The 16,591-nt window shown below is 34.4% G+C and overlaps 1 protein-coding gene across 1 annotated transcript; it reads left to right on the forward strand.

The window, feature by feature from the left end:
* Positions 1-5,071: 5,071 nt before the first annotated feature.
* LOC128204597 (receptor-type tyrosine-protein phosphatase T-like) lies at positions 5,072-15,104 on the forward strand. Its single transcript, XM_052906002.1, has 18 exons — positions 5,072-5,202; positions 5,326-5,411; positions 5,808-5,954; positions 6,944-7,107; positions 7,286-7,373; positions 7,692-7,756; positions 8,245-8,281; positions 8,465-8,568; positions 10,214-10,329; positions 10,848-10,983; positions 11,104-11,232; positions 11,349-11,451; positions 11,724-11,800; positions 11,980-12,114; positions 12,416-12,544; positions 12,790-12,947; positions 13,194-13,329; positions 13,818-15,104. Exons 1-18 carry the CDS (start codon positions 5,072-5,074, stop codon positions 13,914-13,916), a joined length of 2,040 nt encoding a protein of 679 aa, XP_052761962.1. The 3' UTR covers positions 13,917-15,104.
* The last annotated feature ends 1,487 nt before the right edge of the window (positions 15,105-16,591 follow it).

Raw genomic sequence — 16,591 nt, forward strand, 5'->3', positions numbered from 1 at the left:
TGACCACTGTATCGCAGGATACTATGGTAACGACTGCACTCAGAGGTGTTCCGTAGGTTGCTTTGGCACATGTAACAAAATCGACGGATCTTGCACATGCAAAGCCGGTTGGGCAGGAGATACATGTGACACGTGTGACGATAGATACTTTGGAAACATGTGCAGTGAGCCATGTAGAAGTAGCTGTCTATCATGTACTGGGGATTTGAACTGTCAACGTTGTAAACCTGGACGTTATGGTGATTATTGTCAACATAAATGCGGGAAAGGCTGCATAAATGACAGTTGTGATAACAAATCAGGTCATTGCCAATGCAAAAACGATAAATTTATTAACTCAACAGAATCAGGATATTGTACTGAGTGTGGGTCCGGACAATATGGCCTAATATGTGAGCAAAGCTGTCCTAAGAAATGTAATACATGCGAAAACGAGACCAACTGCGTTTCATGCAATGACGGGTACTTTGGAGAATCCTGTAAAAAGACTTGTCCCGATGGGTGCAGGGGAACTATCTGCAGTATGAAAGACGGATCGTGTTTTACATGCAAACCTGGATATTTCGGGAAGAACTGTGAAAACACTTGCCCGGAATCCTGTCAATTATGTGACAAATATGATTCATGTTCCGAATGCAAAGCTGGGTATTCAAATACACAAAAACAGTGTACATGTAGAACTGATATTTGCGTAAATTCGGCAGGTTGCAACTCATGCACAAATATTTCATATTATGCAAATGATAATGTGTGTTGCTTGTGCAGCATCGATAACTGTGTTTCCTGTACAAAGACATTTGATAACATTCATTGTAAAATTTGCAGAAAGGGGTATTCTCCACACTACAATGGACAATGTAAAACCTGCAATTCTCAATGCGTCGACAGTGAATGCGATCCGTCTTCGGGAAGATGTCTTCATGGATGCACCCAAGGGTACTGGAATCAAACCTGTGATGAAGAGTGTGATCCAGAATGTTTATCTTGCGATCACGCAGATGGATTGTGTTCACAATGCAAAAATAACACAAAATACGGACCGTTCTGTACAATGGAATGTAACAATACCTGTGAAAACTCCATGTGTGACATTAATGGAAATTGTACAAATGGATGCATTAGAAATACGTTTGGAAAGCATTGTGAAAACACCTGTGATGAGCATTGTACACCAAATGAAAACAAAACGATTTGTTCCGAAAAGACGGGAATGTGTTTTTACGGCTGCCAAACCGAATACAAGGGGAGATTTTGTCCTCAAAGTAAAGAATTTTTATTTTATTATTTTCTAGTATACTTTGTCTTTATGATACCTGGGGCCGTATTCATAAAACTTCTTAAGATTTTTCGAAAAAATGAAATCTGTCTCAGCTTAAGATAGGAATTTCATTTATCTTAAGTTCTATTCATAAACGTTCTTAAGTAGTAGTTGGTAAATCTCAACTTAAGATATGATGTATTCCTAGGAATTTCCTCAGAATTTCATAAGTCCCGTTGCTATGTGTTGAATACTCTTCAAAGAAGAAATGCGCCAAAAGCTACCGTCTATTTTTTACGGTTTTGGAAGCAAATTTGTATCCTTTTGTTCAATTTTGGATAAAGTACTATTTTAAAGTCTTGTAATAATTGGCAATAATTTAATTTAAAAAAATCAACAAAATCATCAGTTTCGGCACAATTTCTCTGTGATATCATTGTACATAACCATGAATGTCACCTTAAAGTGCTAAAAATGCATTTATAATAATCATAGTGAATGAACAATTGTTTCCGCGCTATAACCACAGCTGAGTGACAGGGTGTATGGTAGAGAACCCAGGCTTTGTGACATCAATTTCATTTTAGTTTGGGATTTTTTTCTTGAAATTGGGAAAAACATATACTTATTTGGCATTGGGAATTGGTCAGATATTCTGACCCATGAATTGCAATTACGGATTTAGGCGCGCGCCCCCTCAAAAATCGTCGAAGTAACAAAATACGCTCATAATACACCATTCCGATTACAAATTGCTAAATTGTCCTTGACAGAGTAACCCCAAATCCACATGCAAACAGTTTATGCTATGCACCTCGGTCCTAAAAGAGGGGCGCATGTCAAAGGTTGCGCCCCTAAGATACGCCACCTCTAACTTCAATTCCGGAGCCGCCCCTGTGATGGGCAGAAAAAGGCCTATTCAGTCAAACATGTGACTCCCTCCCTGGATTCGATAATGTGTTTACATACTGATTATAGAAAAAATAAGACAAAATCAGTTTAAAAGAGTCTAGAGAAAAATTCTTTGTTTCAATGTTAGATCATAATATAATTCACCGAATGAGCACCAAAACCTTATTTTTACGAGTGGCGTAACCAAGAGTGATTAATATACTATTAATATTAATTAGGTGAAATATGTTGCAATCTTACACTGAAACAAGCAAGTTCCTTTTTATGATATGCCTAAAAATGATTTAAAATGACAGTTCCTTGCAGTATTTCGGAAGGGGTAGCCAAAACGCAACATTATTTTGGACACTACGTCGTTGAAATGGTGTCCCAGACCAGTCGTGTGCACACGCATGTTTTAATAATTTGAAGTTGGGGGGGGGGGGGAGGGGGGGGGGGTAACATTTACATACAGTGAAAAATATCAAAATGTTAATTTAGTGAAAAACCAGTTTTAGTTTACTTATAAATTTGTATAAAGCACAGGAAAGCCAGTGCTAAATAGAGGCTAATTGTTTTTTTTTAGTGTAAGATCATTATATATTTCTTGTGAAAACACCTTGTGAATACTTACAGTAAATAAAAGTAAATGTTTCACTCGTGGCTACACCACTTGTGGAATAATAATAAAAGGATATTAAATAACAGTTTATTGAGGTTTTTTTCAGAAATAGAAAAATATCAATTTATCTGATAAATCTCTATAAGCAACTGTAACATATAAATAGCATATATAAAAATAGAGGATAATTGAAAAGTTCTGAGATTATACCAAATATGAGAGCACTCTAAGCTATTGTTTATAGTCATTGAACTGTTTAAAAAGGCTTACATAACTATCAAATCATTGAAGTCAGAGTTATGAACGCGAGGTTTCAGTTTGGTGGCCCTTATAACAAGCCAAGGCTATCCCAGTACCTTCAATAACCTACCAGCTGCCACAGCTTGAGTGCGAAAAAGTGGCTACAGCTCTTTTAGGAGCTATAATAGAAAAGAGCCAATGACACTTCCGAGTGAGAGACAAATAGAAGGGCTCATTATATAAGTATGATTATTTATTTTACATAATATCACGATTATGAGGGCTTATTTGAAAAATCCGGGAATGCAGTCCCAAATAAATGTGTTTCATGGGAGAATCATTTGTATTACTCCAAACATTTACAAAATAACTGAAATACATGTGAACTTCACTGAAGAGTAAGCACATTTAAATGGCAATGCATTCCTCGATTTCTCATATAGGCCTTATAATTGTGGTATTAGGTTGAATTACGAGTCATTCTTACTTTATCACGACGTCCGCTCTTTGTCTCTAGTTAGTTAGTGTCATTTGCTCTTTTATCTATATGTAGCTCCAAAAAGAGCTGGAGCAATTGCTTCGGATACGCGCACAGGTCTTAGGTTGATATTTGATTATTGTTTATGATTGTCCAATTTTACTTTGACATTTAAAAAATGTCAATTTTATACATTCATATTATACAACTGTTATCAATACCTACACATGTACTTGTACATGGAATACATGCTATCAGCTCCAACTGCATACATGGACTGGATATCCTAAAACAAAAAATAAGCAGAATGACAATTCGTCATTTTGAAAAGTTGGGGGTGGTAAAGAAACAGTTGCCAGGTTGACCCAGTTGACAAGAGCACCCAGCAAGTATGGGTGATCCAACGATCGAGGGTCCAAGGGTTTGATCCCTATGATTATGCACCAGTCAGTTGTAACCACGGCCCCACAGGTCCGGGGATTAGCGGTGATTTTGACTTTCGGTCCAGCCACCCCCCGTAAAATCCTAACCCTGCAGGGACAAACTGCTAGTCAAATACATGCGAAAAGCCCACGCAACCCAGGGGCATCCTAGGTTAGGACCATTCCCCGCTATTTTTTGGTGCGAAAACAAAAACCACCGCAGTCACTCGGCACTGGGTGGAAAGTAAAAACATGGCTCATTTCCCCCGCTATACCCGGTATACCCCCGGACCTGGGGCGGAGGAGGGTGTGTGGTTACAATTGACTTGGGCATTACTTTACCTTTAACTGGTGTCAGAAATAATTGTGTAATAAAAGTGACTTAGTCAGACAGTCAACGATTCAGAATGGCAATGTTTCAGAAAAAAAGTGGTTCCCCACCCACTGAAAGTTTCTTTAATTTCAAAAACTTAATCAATTAATGCATAAATCCTTTGATAAACCGCTTACTGAATTAATATTGTTGCTTTATTCAAAGATATATTCATACAACTTACTGTACACGCTGAACTTTTATCCGGTTGATATTGTTTACGGAATGAAAAGTCGCAAATACGTTGACCTAGGTCAAATATGGTTATTTTTATCAACAGAAATGTACATAAAATACGCAAAGGTTTCTAAAGAGCGCAACATTCATATGAATTTATCAAGAGCAAAAACGTTCAATAATTTAAATGTTCACAATGAGATTTAGAATAACATTGACGATGATTTCATTTCAAGATGGTCGACTCTTACCATTAAACGACTTAAGAACTTTTCTTAACTAGTTAAGACACCTCCGACGTTGTCTTAACTTTTTGCCTGATTTATGAAAAACTTAGGAAATTCTTAAGATATGAGGTTTTATGAATAGCACTTGAGGAAAAAATGGTAAACTTAGGAAAAATGCCACACTTAAGTCAACATCTTATCTTAAGAAGTGTTATGAATACCGCCCCTGGCTTGAGGGTGTATTTTGCGCAATACTTAAAGTGTTATATCGTTAATACAAAATAATGTATATGTGCAAGACAAATAGAGTATTTTTGCCAAAAAGTATGTACATGTTTTGCTCGGTATTCTATGAACGTTTGATCTTTCATTTCACTCTTGGAATGTCCGCAGTTATTGAAACAGAAGCGGGAAAACAAAACTGGCCAATAGCAGCACTTGGTGTTGGTATTGCCGGAGGAGTTGTAGTTCTTGCTGCCATTGTGGTTGTTGGACTGTTTTTTCTTCGACGAAGGTAATAAACTAAATTTATGTGTTTCTTAAGGGAAATTAATTTTACGCATCAGTTAATCATTTTTTACAACTTATTCTATCAATTGTAAACATTAACTAAAACAAAATGACGATGTTATTTCAGAAGAGTCAATTTGAAAATTAAAAGCAAAGCACATGAAAAAGAACCTGAGAACTTGTTGGAGATGTACCCCAAGGTGAACAATGGAAGTACGTATGAACTATTAGTTAGTAATGATTTTTAGTGTGAGCTAATAATTAATGGTGTTTGAATGTAGAGTAGTAATTATTATTTTATACTGTACGTTTATGTTCCAATAATATTCTTATAAGAGATTTTTATGCCTTGACAATGATAATTCACCTGTATAAATATAAAATACATTGTTTAGTTGGTGCTCATCAAGTCCGACACACTGTTTCTCTCCGGGCGCTCCGGTTTTCCCCACAATACAAAACTACACACCTGCACAACAAAGTCCAAGAGAGTAACTTAGTATATATATATAAATTATCTTCATTCTCTGTTTTAACGGATATTAAATCGACCGATGTGAACACGGACGACTCTGTAATTAAAGATAATTGTCACATTTATTTCCGCAGAAACCACCCGAGCAAAGAACCCTAAGGGGGATACCGACAATTTTCACTCTGTCACCGTCGTAGGAATTTCCAATTACCAGAGTCCACCAACAAACAGGTCCGGAAATAAAAGGACACCTATCTTGACAGAAGACAATCTAGAAATTGGTAATGTTGTTATTTAAATTATTATAAAGTTAACTTATTCTTGTATTATTCTCGTGTTATATGGTCAAGTTCGTTGTTTGTAAATGCACTTATTACAGAAAAGATATTACAAAAAGAGTGAGACAAATCGTTAGAAGAGTTAAAACTAAGATATTTAAAACAAATTTTAATGTAAGTTCAATAAAACATGTATTGACTCTGAAGACCATGCTTTTGGAAAACGTTAGAAACAACATTCACCAAGGATTTTTTGCGTAATTGGTTTATCACATTATCACGCAATTTTGCCTATGTGTTCGATAAAGGTTAAAAACCCATCAATGTGGAATCAGTCATTGTGGCCGAGTTGTTGAAAAAATCGCTTTTCTTAATATTTCTTGACTGTACAGCGTAGGTTAGCTCCGCACTAAAACCGGAATATGTCATTATACGTTTCTTTATATTTTTCGGCAATTTCGGTATCAATAGGTACAATAATTATGAAATCAGCGTTTTTCAGATGCATTTTCGGGGGGAAATGGTAACAAATGAGCAATCCCCTTTGAATTGCCAGGCGAATATTCATGTAGTGTTAAATCAAGGTAACTAAGGATATTGCAGGCAGACAATTTTCATGAAGCTCATGTTAGCTCAATAGAACGATTTTGCTGGCGAAATCGTTTTTCCCAAAAGGTCATGCTAACTCAATCTAACAATATTGTTAACCAACTTGTGTTTTAAAAATCTCATTCTAACGATTTTGCAGACGAATTTAAGTTTTAAGAATTTCATGTTTCCACAATCCAACGAAAACTAAAACGCATTTGTGCATTTTTCACTCAATCTAACAATATTGCAATCGTAGGTGTGCTTTACGGCAGGTCAGGTTATCTGAACATGATGATATTGCAGACAAAATTAAGTTTAAACTAGGCAATAAATTATACAATATTTCTAACAAATTTGTGCTTTTGGAAAAGTCATGTTATCTGAATGTGACGATATTTCAGACGAAGATGATGCTTCTGCAAAGGAAACTGCAGTAATATTTGAGGAAAATGGAGGTTTTTATTATAACAACGCTGTAGAAATTAGCAAAATCAAATTGCATGTGACCGATCTACCCGAATATGTACACAATCTATGTTTTAAGGACCTAGAAGAAGAATTTCAGGTACTGTGCATCTCGTTGATGTTTTTATATTCTGAATTTCTCATTTCTTAAAGATGAGGGTTACGTGCAAATATGTCGTATTGAGATACTTAATATTAATAGATTAAAATGTTAAAACAAATAAATGGAATGTCTTTTAACCCGACAATCTCTCTTATATTTTGGTTTTAACTTGCAGAAAATTCCATACGGTCTTGTAAAAGCCTATGGCGTTTCACAAACGAAACTAAACATGCACAAAAATAGGTACAGAGGAATCTACCCGTGTAAGATCACTTCTCTCAATACAGTTTTGCTTTCATTATTAACATTTGCTTAGTATTTTTAATAGAAAAACAACTGAGGTTCATATTGTAAAACAGGCAAACGGCATTGGTGATATCAATATTGGGCTCTAATTGGATAAGCATGACGTCATTCAGCTAATTGTATAAGACGGAAAACTGACCGGCTTCCTTTTTGCCGAAAACAGGAGGGCAAATATGTCAAGATGTGCAAAATAATTCTTAATGCTGTAGGTTCATATAATATTTATACCAGATTTATGCGTTGCATGAATTGATGTTTAACCTCTTTAATTTCAGATGATGATACGCGAGTTTCAGTTCGCGGTGGAGAAACAGACTATATTAATGCAAGCTTTATAGACGTATGTTGTTTTTCTAACACAGGCAGTGGTAGTGTAAATAGTTATTCCCATTTCATACGTTGTTTGTTGAAACAAAGATGCCGTTTTATTAAAGCATTTAATTAGTTAGTTTAAAAAGGCTTATTGTAATTATATCGTTATTTTGCCAAACATAAGTGAAAGCCGAGCTTGCACTCAATCCATTGTGTTATTATGAGTATAAGCTATTATTGTTCTTACAAAAATGATGAGGATATAAATAATTCCAAAGGGTCTTTGTAGAAAGTGTAATATAACACTTTTGTACATAAGGAGGAAAATATTTTTCCTTAAACATTACAGACAATCTTAAAAAATGTACATGCTGAAGGATGGCTGATTCTCCTTTGCCCGTTTGTTTAAGCCACTACTTCGGTACTCATTTTACTGCATACTTGGAATGGAGTGAATATAAACTGACTCACTTAAAAACAGTCATTATAAAAAACATGATTTACACTTTCTTTCAGGGATTCAGAAGGCGAAATGCATATATTGCTACATTGGGTAATGTCACATACTTCTTTCCCATTGATTTGTATTCTGACAATACAATGTTAAAACTACCTTAGTTAACGACAAACTATTTGGACTAGTAACTAAGGTCCTATTTAACCTTTTAGTTTACGAGTATAAATATTTGCTGTGTATATAAATGCGTATTTTTATGATCATTTATTCCGTACTTAGGTCCTATGGTTAAGCAGCTCGGCGATTTCGGCCAATTTTGGCAAATGGTTTGGCAACAGAAAGTGGAGAAGATTGTCATGCTGACCAATTTGGTAGAGGGAACGGTAAGGTGATAGTTTATCGAATTTTGTGACCTGACATGAAACGGTGAGATGTGGGTAGAATGAGATTAGGGAATTTAAATCTAAATGGCATTCTAAGTACATTATGGTTGCGTAATGAAATGACAACACATGGACTTGAACTACATATTAACATACTATTGAATATTTCTTTACAGAAAACCACATGCGAGCAATATTGGCCAGATCATTATCAAAGAAAAATGTTCGGCGATATAAAGGTTGTGTGCAACGATGAACAACTGTACGCAGATTTCATTTGGAGACACTTTACGCTTTCTAAGGTACACTCAAATTGGTTATTTCTAATCGGTCTATTGGCAGTTAGATTTAATAATTGAATGTTTGAGTGTTGCGGTTCGACAGTAAATGAAAACATTATCCCTGCACTAACCAAATGTTTTCCTACACAGATCGAGTTCAATTTGAATGTTATCAGTGTTTTAATGTATACTCTATATAAATGTTTCTGGGATTACCGAACTATATGAATGCAAAATAATGCTTCATAGGCAATTGATCGTAGTTAAATTTCGGCTGAATGATATCATTTGTGTTGTTTCATCGACGTCATCCAATACATTTTCCGCTATTAAACCAATCACTATGGTCGGTTTTGTATGGTATTTAGAAGATGTTGCGTTCATCATAATACAGATATGCGATCGTCTATAAAAGTGCAATTGGAGTGTACTTTTAACATAAAACTTAACTCGTAGTAACACCACATCTAGTTATTTAGAACGACACGCAAATGACATTTTATCATTTGAATAAGCAAATCATAGCATAACTTGAAAGCGGGCGAATACGGTTGTACGACGTAATGACCACGTAGCATATACGGAGTTGATAGTGTGTACGTGTGTAAAGGTGTAACGAGATCAACCAAGCGCTTTGTCAAAATGACTTAAATAGGTAAATCACCCAAATTCTGTATATATATTGTGACCCATTTGCTTTTGCAAATGTGATTGTTGAAAAGCAAATGTAAAAACGTTAAGAAATATTAATAAAGGACAAGGGAGTACGTAAAAGTGAACAATTTCTTATTATTTGATTGCATTTGTTCTCCAATGTAAAAGATGTATGTTTAAAAATATAAATCTTGTTGAAATAAACTCAGAAAATATTCTATTAAAGTAGTATGTCCTTAAAACAATGTCGTCTGCCAGGATCAAACCGAGCATTTAACTAGGTACATCAATATTGATAGGTAACGTTTATGCCTGTTGATGCTTATTAGCGCCCAAACAAACTATCCGCCAGAAAACAATGTCTGATGTATAACCATGGAATTAATATTGATGTATATGTCGTTGTTTTCAAAACTAAAACAAATTTGTCTGCTTTTAAGCCTTAGGCTAATCATTAAAAAAGTTTGTTTCAAATTGAGTCGTTCTATTTTGTGATGAAAGTGTCAAACTAATTAACAGACGTATAAACGTGTACAATTTCATTAATCACTAATAGTTAAGTTATCAAAACAAGTATGCATGGTGGATATATACAATTAAAACAATTAAAACATAATGATATAATATATATATCAAACAATTTTTAACCTATTTTTCTTCTCTTAAAATGGTACCAGAAATCTGAAAAAAGAAGTCTAAATCATCTACAGTTTACGAGCTGGCCAGACAAGGACATCCCTGATGATGTCACATCCTTTATAGAGTTTAGACAGAGGGTGAATGCCTTGTCGAATACCTTCGATGGACCAGTAGTTGTGCACTGCAGGTTTGATGTCAAAGTTTGGTTCAGATATACTGATAATTACGGTCCATGTCCTGGCCTGTAGCGAATATAGAACACCAATGAATAATCGAAAACAATATTAAATCAAATGTTATAGGCCTATAAGCTTCTATTTTGATGTATATAAATACAATTCATTTCTGGTAATATTTTATAATTACGTTATATTAAATTGCTTTTGCCAAAAGTAAAGAAAATAATAAAAAGAAACAATGTGTCGCGCCGGCATCAAATCTAAATCTAATCTTATCTAATTTCATCTCAGTCAGCAATTGATTCGAATCCGTCTAAGTCAGCAATCGTTCCGAGTCCGTTTTAGTCAGCAATCGTTCCGAGTGCCTCTTAGTCAGCAGTCGATCCGAGTACGTCTTAGTCAGCAGTTGATCCGATTGCGTCTTAGTCAGCAGTCGATCCGATTCTGTCTTAGTCAGCAGTCGATCAGAGTCCGTGAAAAAGATGCTTCTTAAGGGTTTGATGAAACAACATTTGCGTACTTTCAGTGCTGGCGTAGGAAGGACTGGAACCTACATAGCTCTTGACATTCTTACAAAAGAGGGTGGGGCAGAAGGAGCTATAGATATCCCGGGATGCGTTCGCAACATGAGACGGAACAGACCCAACATGATTCAGACCTTGGTGTGATTATTATTATTTGTTAATTAGTCATTTGGTGCAACTTGTAGGTATAACAGCTCTTTATTTCATTCGTTGTCGTTTAAAGTGCCACACAACACATATTTATCATTTCCATTTTAGAGTCAATACAAGTATATTCACCAAGCTTTGGTCCATACATTGACTACTGATTGTGTGTTCGTAAGAAGAGAACACTTCAGTCAATATATGGACAAATCAAGAAAACAAGAGATACAGGAGCAGTTTGAGGTAGGATTGTTTTTCAAAGTATCATCTATCATAATGTTACAAATCGGTATTTAAAACATGCAACGAATTGTATAAAAAGCTTTTAAACGCAATGTTGCAATTGAAATATACTTTAGAAAATGCAATCGGATCATGAGCAAAAGTCGGATAAGGAATTGTTAGCTACGGAAAAGAATCGACTTCTGGCAAAAAAGTACAGAAAACACACGGATATACCAGGTACAAAGATTACATCGCCTACAAACGTGTAACATGCTTTCTACCTTGGAAGCATAATGTAAACAACAAGATCAAGTATTAAGTAGAATAAAACTCATAAATAAATAGTAAACTTGTTACTCGTTTTTATAAATGTAGGTAATTATTTTTAATCTGTAATAATACTAGATTTACATGCTCTTCATTGTTTGGTATTTAGCTTGCTTAGTCCGTTGCATATTTCTATTTCATATGTAAACATGACCTATATGTTTTGTAATGTGTATTGTAAGGTGACTCCAGCAGACCGCATCTGAATCTGTTGATGAAAACCGACGAATCCGAGAACATCAATGCGATATATATCGACGTAAGTGTATTGTTTGCATTGCATTATAATTTGCTTTAAATTTATAACTCGATGACTGGTGTCCAATTCAATCGTTAAAAATGATAATAAAATAGAAATTATAATGGCATAATATAAAAGCCTAACAAAAACAGAACGGGAAAAAACATACTATGTTGTTGTGACGAATTTTTTTTCAGAGTTTTAAAACAAAAAATCGCTTCTTGGTTGCAAAACCACCTCTGCCTGACACAGTTTACGGTTTCATTGCACTTGCTGTTCAAGAAAACTGTTCCTGTATCGTTAGTATGGAGGCAAACCTGGAAAAGCATAAGGTAAAAAGTAAACTGGAAAAATAGCTTAAAAATGAATATTGGCATCTACTTTCACACTTGCCCATAAGTGAAATTTACATAGTGTGTTTGTTTTGTTTTATTATCATTTTTATACAACACATGATGTAGCCATTATGGCATAACATCTTTATGTATTGTATTAGGCATAGAAATCATTGACGGCATGAATTTATGATTTTTTACAAAAACAGTAATATCTACTTGTAACACCCTCTTTTTATCTGATTTAGGTCTGTACATTTTTGTTCCTGCTAGTTCAATTATTAATTGTTTTAAACAGGGACTTGGCATATACTTTCCTGGTGACAATCCAACAATGAAGAAGGGAATAACTTCCGTACAAGCAAACACAGATCGAAGTGCAAGATACTTCGTTAAAAGAATGCTTCATTTCAAGCACGAAGGAACGGTACGTTTCAGACATATTGAGTATGCACACATTAGCGAAATATCATTCTCTATTATCTTTGTTCAGTTAAATATACGTTTTTTTTTAGAAAACATACCCCCCAAATAATTTAAAGAATAAATGTAAGAAACAAAAACAACAACAATAACCACCACCACAAAACTAATAAAAAACTGCCCTTAATAAATTGGCAACATTGCATCGCAATAATTGTCTGTATATATTATGTTTTCATTGGAATATAGACCAAGACAGATGTGACAATTCCACACTTTCAATATTTGGACTGGGATACAAAGCACAATGTGCCTAAGTCGCCAAAAAGCTTCCTTGCCTTCATCAGAGAGGTTGAAGCCGTATACAAATCCTCTAACCTGAGTGGACCGATACTGTTGCATTGTCTGTACGTATATTAATTGTTTTAGTTCCAGGTCGGCTTCAAATCTTGTCTCAGTGTATATTTCAAACATACTTTTATCATTCTCTTTCACGTTGAACCGATTATCCCTGAAATACTAATGTAATACTGACAGTGTGAAGAACACTGTAAATTAGACATCCAAAACATATTGAAAATCAAATATGCAAAGCGATAAAATAAAGTATTAGTGTTTCTAATATTTTAGACGATATATAACTTTTTTTATAGAAACGGTGCAGGAAAGAGCGGCCTTTTTTGTGTTGTCTTGATATTACTTGAACAATTGGATGAATATAATGAAGTCAGTGTTGTCAATGCGGTGAAGAAAATCAGAGCTAGAAGACCGCTCGCTATTCCAAATAAGGTAAGTGTGAATCACTTCTTAAAACGGATGGCTCATAACGCTTGGTAATGGGTTTGTATCACAATATGACAAAGAAAACCGCAGTGACAAATGAAATATGAAGATAATTAACAATGAGTCTATTAAGAGGCACAATGTTCAGGGTTCAACATACACTGAATAAGAGTCACACTTAAACTTTACTGGTTTCATATGAATGTCCATAAGTAATATAAATTACTTTTTTAGTCCTATATATGTGTGTTAGTTAACTTAATAAATGCACTTATAGTTTTTAAATTCGAAATCTTTGACAGTATTCATGACAAAATTACCATTAAATTTGATTATTAAATTTAAATTTGTTTGCAATGCCATGACATTATTTTAATTTATGACGTTATTATGTCAAATGTACTGAATTGTTTTCATCTGACTTGATAAAGTCGAATATTTTATCAGTCGTTCAGAAGTTTATTTCTGCATTTTTGTATGAATTTGCTTTTAAGGAACAGCTTTACTTCTGCTACGAGTGTGTTCTCCATTCCGTAAACGAAACCGATAAAGCTGTGTATTACAACCTAAGAGGTGATATCCAGAGAAAATGAACACGGCTGACCAATTCGGCACAGTGGCACACGTAGTGTTAACCTTGACTCGAACGCATGAAAGTATATACTCTTGATAGTCAAATGCTGACATAATAAGTTATGTTTTTCATTACGTTGAGACATGATGGCAAAATGGAAATTATTTCCATGTAACTTTATTGCAACACTATATCACCTTCATAGTATTTCACCTGCCAATATAAACATTGTATTGTAAATTCGTTGTATTTGGTTTGGCTGTATATATCAATGCTTTTATTACTTTAACCATATTGTAGAGTGTTTTCTTGTTATGTTTTTAAATGATTCTCTCTAGCCTCAATTTCTCAAAGCATAACTCACTTAAGTATCTTATTTCATTTGGTAAAATTACTTACTTAGATATGATTTAATAAAACAAAAAGTAGCTTATCTTATTGCTCTCAAATATTATTTCCTGTACAAAACCCATTACTCTTTAAAAAGAGAATATTTCTTGATACAAACCAAATCCAAAATAATCTTATGAGCTTGATCCTGTTATGAGGGATTATTTAATGATGTTTCGAGAAATTTTGGCGCATAATTTCAAACGGGCAAGGCGTTATATGCAAGCGTACAGTGTCAACAATTGCAATTGATTAGTAACAAAGGTATTGCAATATATACACGCTACTTATAGCACGGTTAGCTAGCCTATATGCTATAGAAAACATACTACATCAAATCCTCGTGAGTGAAATTATTCAAAATATTATTATAATCAGGTTATTTATGTATATACAATCATATATTGCATTGTGTTTTTGCAAGGGCTTTTAACATTCTACTTTGAATACACACTTTCTTTGTAAATTGTTAAAAATAGACGTAAGGAATAGTTTTTTTTTATTTGTTGTTGTATTTAACAAGGTTTTTACGTATGTTTAAGTGTTGTAAGCGTTTATATGTAAAATAACATTTCATTAGTTTTATTGTTCAATCAGGAAATGTATTGTAGGAGCAGATGTGCACGCAATGGTGGAGTGTATGAATTGTGTACAGCTGTGTATATCTTTGTGCAGTACTGTTGCTTAACAGCTTATATTAGTATTTTGTATTGTAGTTTTGAAAGAAATTATTTCAATGAATTACTTAATTTTCTAAAAACTTTGAACAGTCCAAATGATGAAATTGAAATAATTAGTATTATCAAATAATCTATAAATTGACAGTCTCGCAGGTGTTTTCAATGTTTTTGATTTGGTAATAAGTGTTCTCTTCATATGTTCACTTCTTCCCGAATATTATGGGAATCAATCAATGAAAAACATCCGACTGGGTTCGTATTGTTTTCATTGCCATCTTGATTGTTGTTGAATTTAAATGGAAAACAATCTATTGACATTTCCGGAATCAAAATGTCAACTTGCTGTCAATGATCAAATGGCAATGTTAACATAATATTGCCATACTTTTCAATCGGGTCCAAACTATGATCTTGTTTAGAAAAAAAATAATACGCATGTCATTTTCCATTTCATTGTCATAATTTATTGATATGTTTGATCAACAGATATTATGACCTTATAAGAGCATATTATTATTGTATTTCAGTTTTCACAATAAACGTTCTCTTTCTGTGTTTTTGTTCTAGTGACATTAAAGGTAAAAATGTAAAGCTTACCAACCACTTAAGCGGTTTATCTTACCCAATAACATTAATCCAACCTCAAGTTTTGTAACCTGATCATTGTGCATAGTTTAATAATTAAAAACAATAGCTACCAGTTGAAAGTAATCTGAGCTGTTAGACCGCATGACAATCGTGGCTTTCGGTATAGTTAATACTTGAATGTATCAACTTTCGGCTTTTGAATTTGTAATGAATGCGTTTTGTTTATTTGCAACACAAGCCACATTCATACGACTCATACAAGTAGAAAACGAAAGAAGGGCTATGTGGGTACGTTAGACTGTATCTTACTTGTACTTTACTTGCATTTTATATTTGTACAGTTTAATTGACTTAGAACTGATTAATGATCGTGTTATCACTCAGTTTGAGTTTATCTTCTTTGTATTTCTTTAAAGGAAAATTAACTAATATTACCGATAAAACTATATGTAAAGATCCTAAAATATGTTTTGCAATTCATATTTCTACAATATTTTGAGGATGTTAACAACTTCATAAATTATATATACTCGCGGTCAATGAAAACACACCAGAGAATATTATGATCATAATTTGACGTTTATGTGAAGCTCCATTAGAAAACCCGGAGTAAAATGAAGTTTAGGCTTTTCTGAAGTGTAACACTTGCCACATGATGATTTGTGAATAATTTGCTAATCATTGCGCCACCTAAGACGTCGGGGGTAAAAAATGAAATTCACAAACTTAATATCAAGTATGCCCGCTACAAGCTTGGCATCTGTGTCTTATATTACGAATGAGACGTTGTATGCGGTACTGGGGGATGGTATTTCACTCCTCCCGAAGCGCCTGCACATGCTCGGCCTTGTTTTTGATGACATGGCGTCGACTGTGTACCTGACGTCCAAGATGCTCAATGGGACTCAATTCCGGAGAAAAGGCAGGCCAGGGCAAAACATTCATCTTCTGACGTGTCATAGAGTCAGTAGTGAGTCCGGCTGAATGGGGCCGTGTGTTGTCCTGTTGGAAAATAGTTACATCACGGTGATCTTGG

The sequence above is a fragment of the Mya arenaria genome, chromosome 10 (assembly GCF_026914265.1).
Source record: "Mya arenaria isolate MELC-2E11 chromosome 10, ASM2691426v1".
Classification (NCBI taxonomy): Eukaryota; Metazoa; Mollusca; class Bivalvia; order Myida; family Myidae; genus Mya; species Mya arenaria.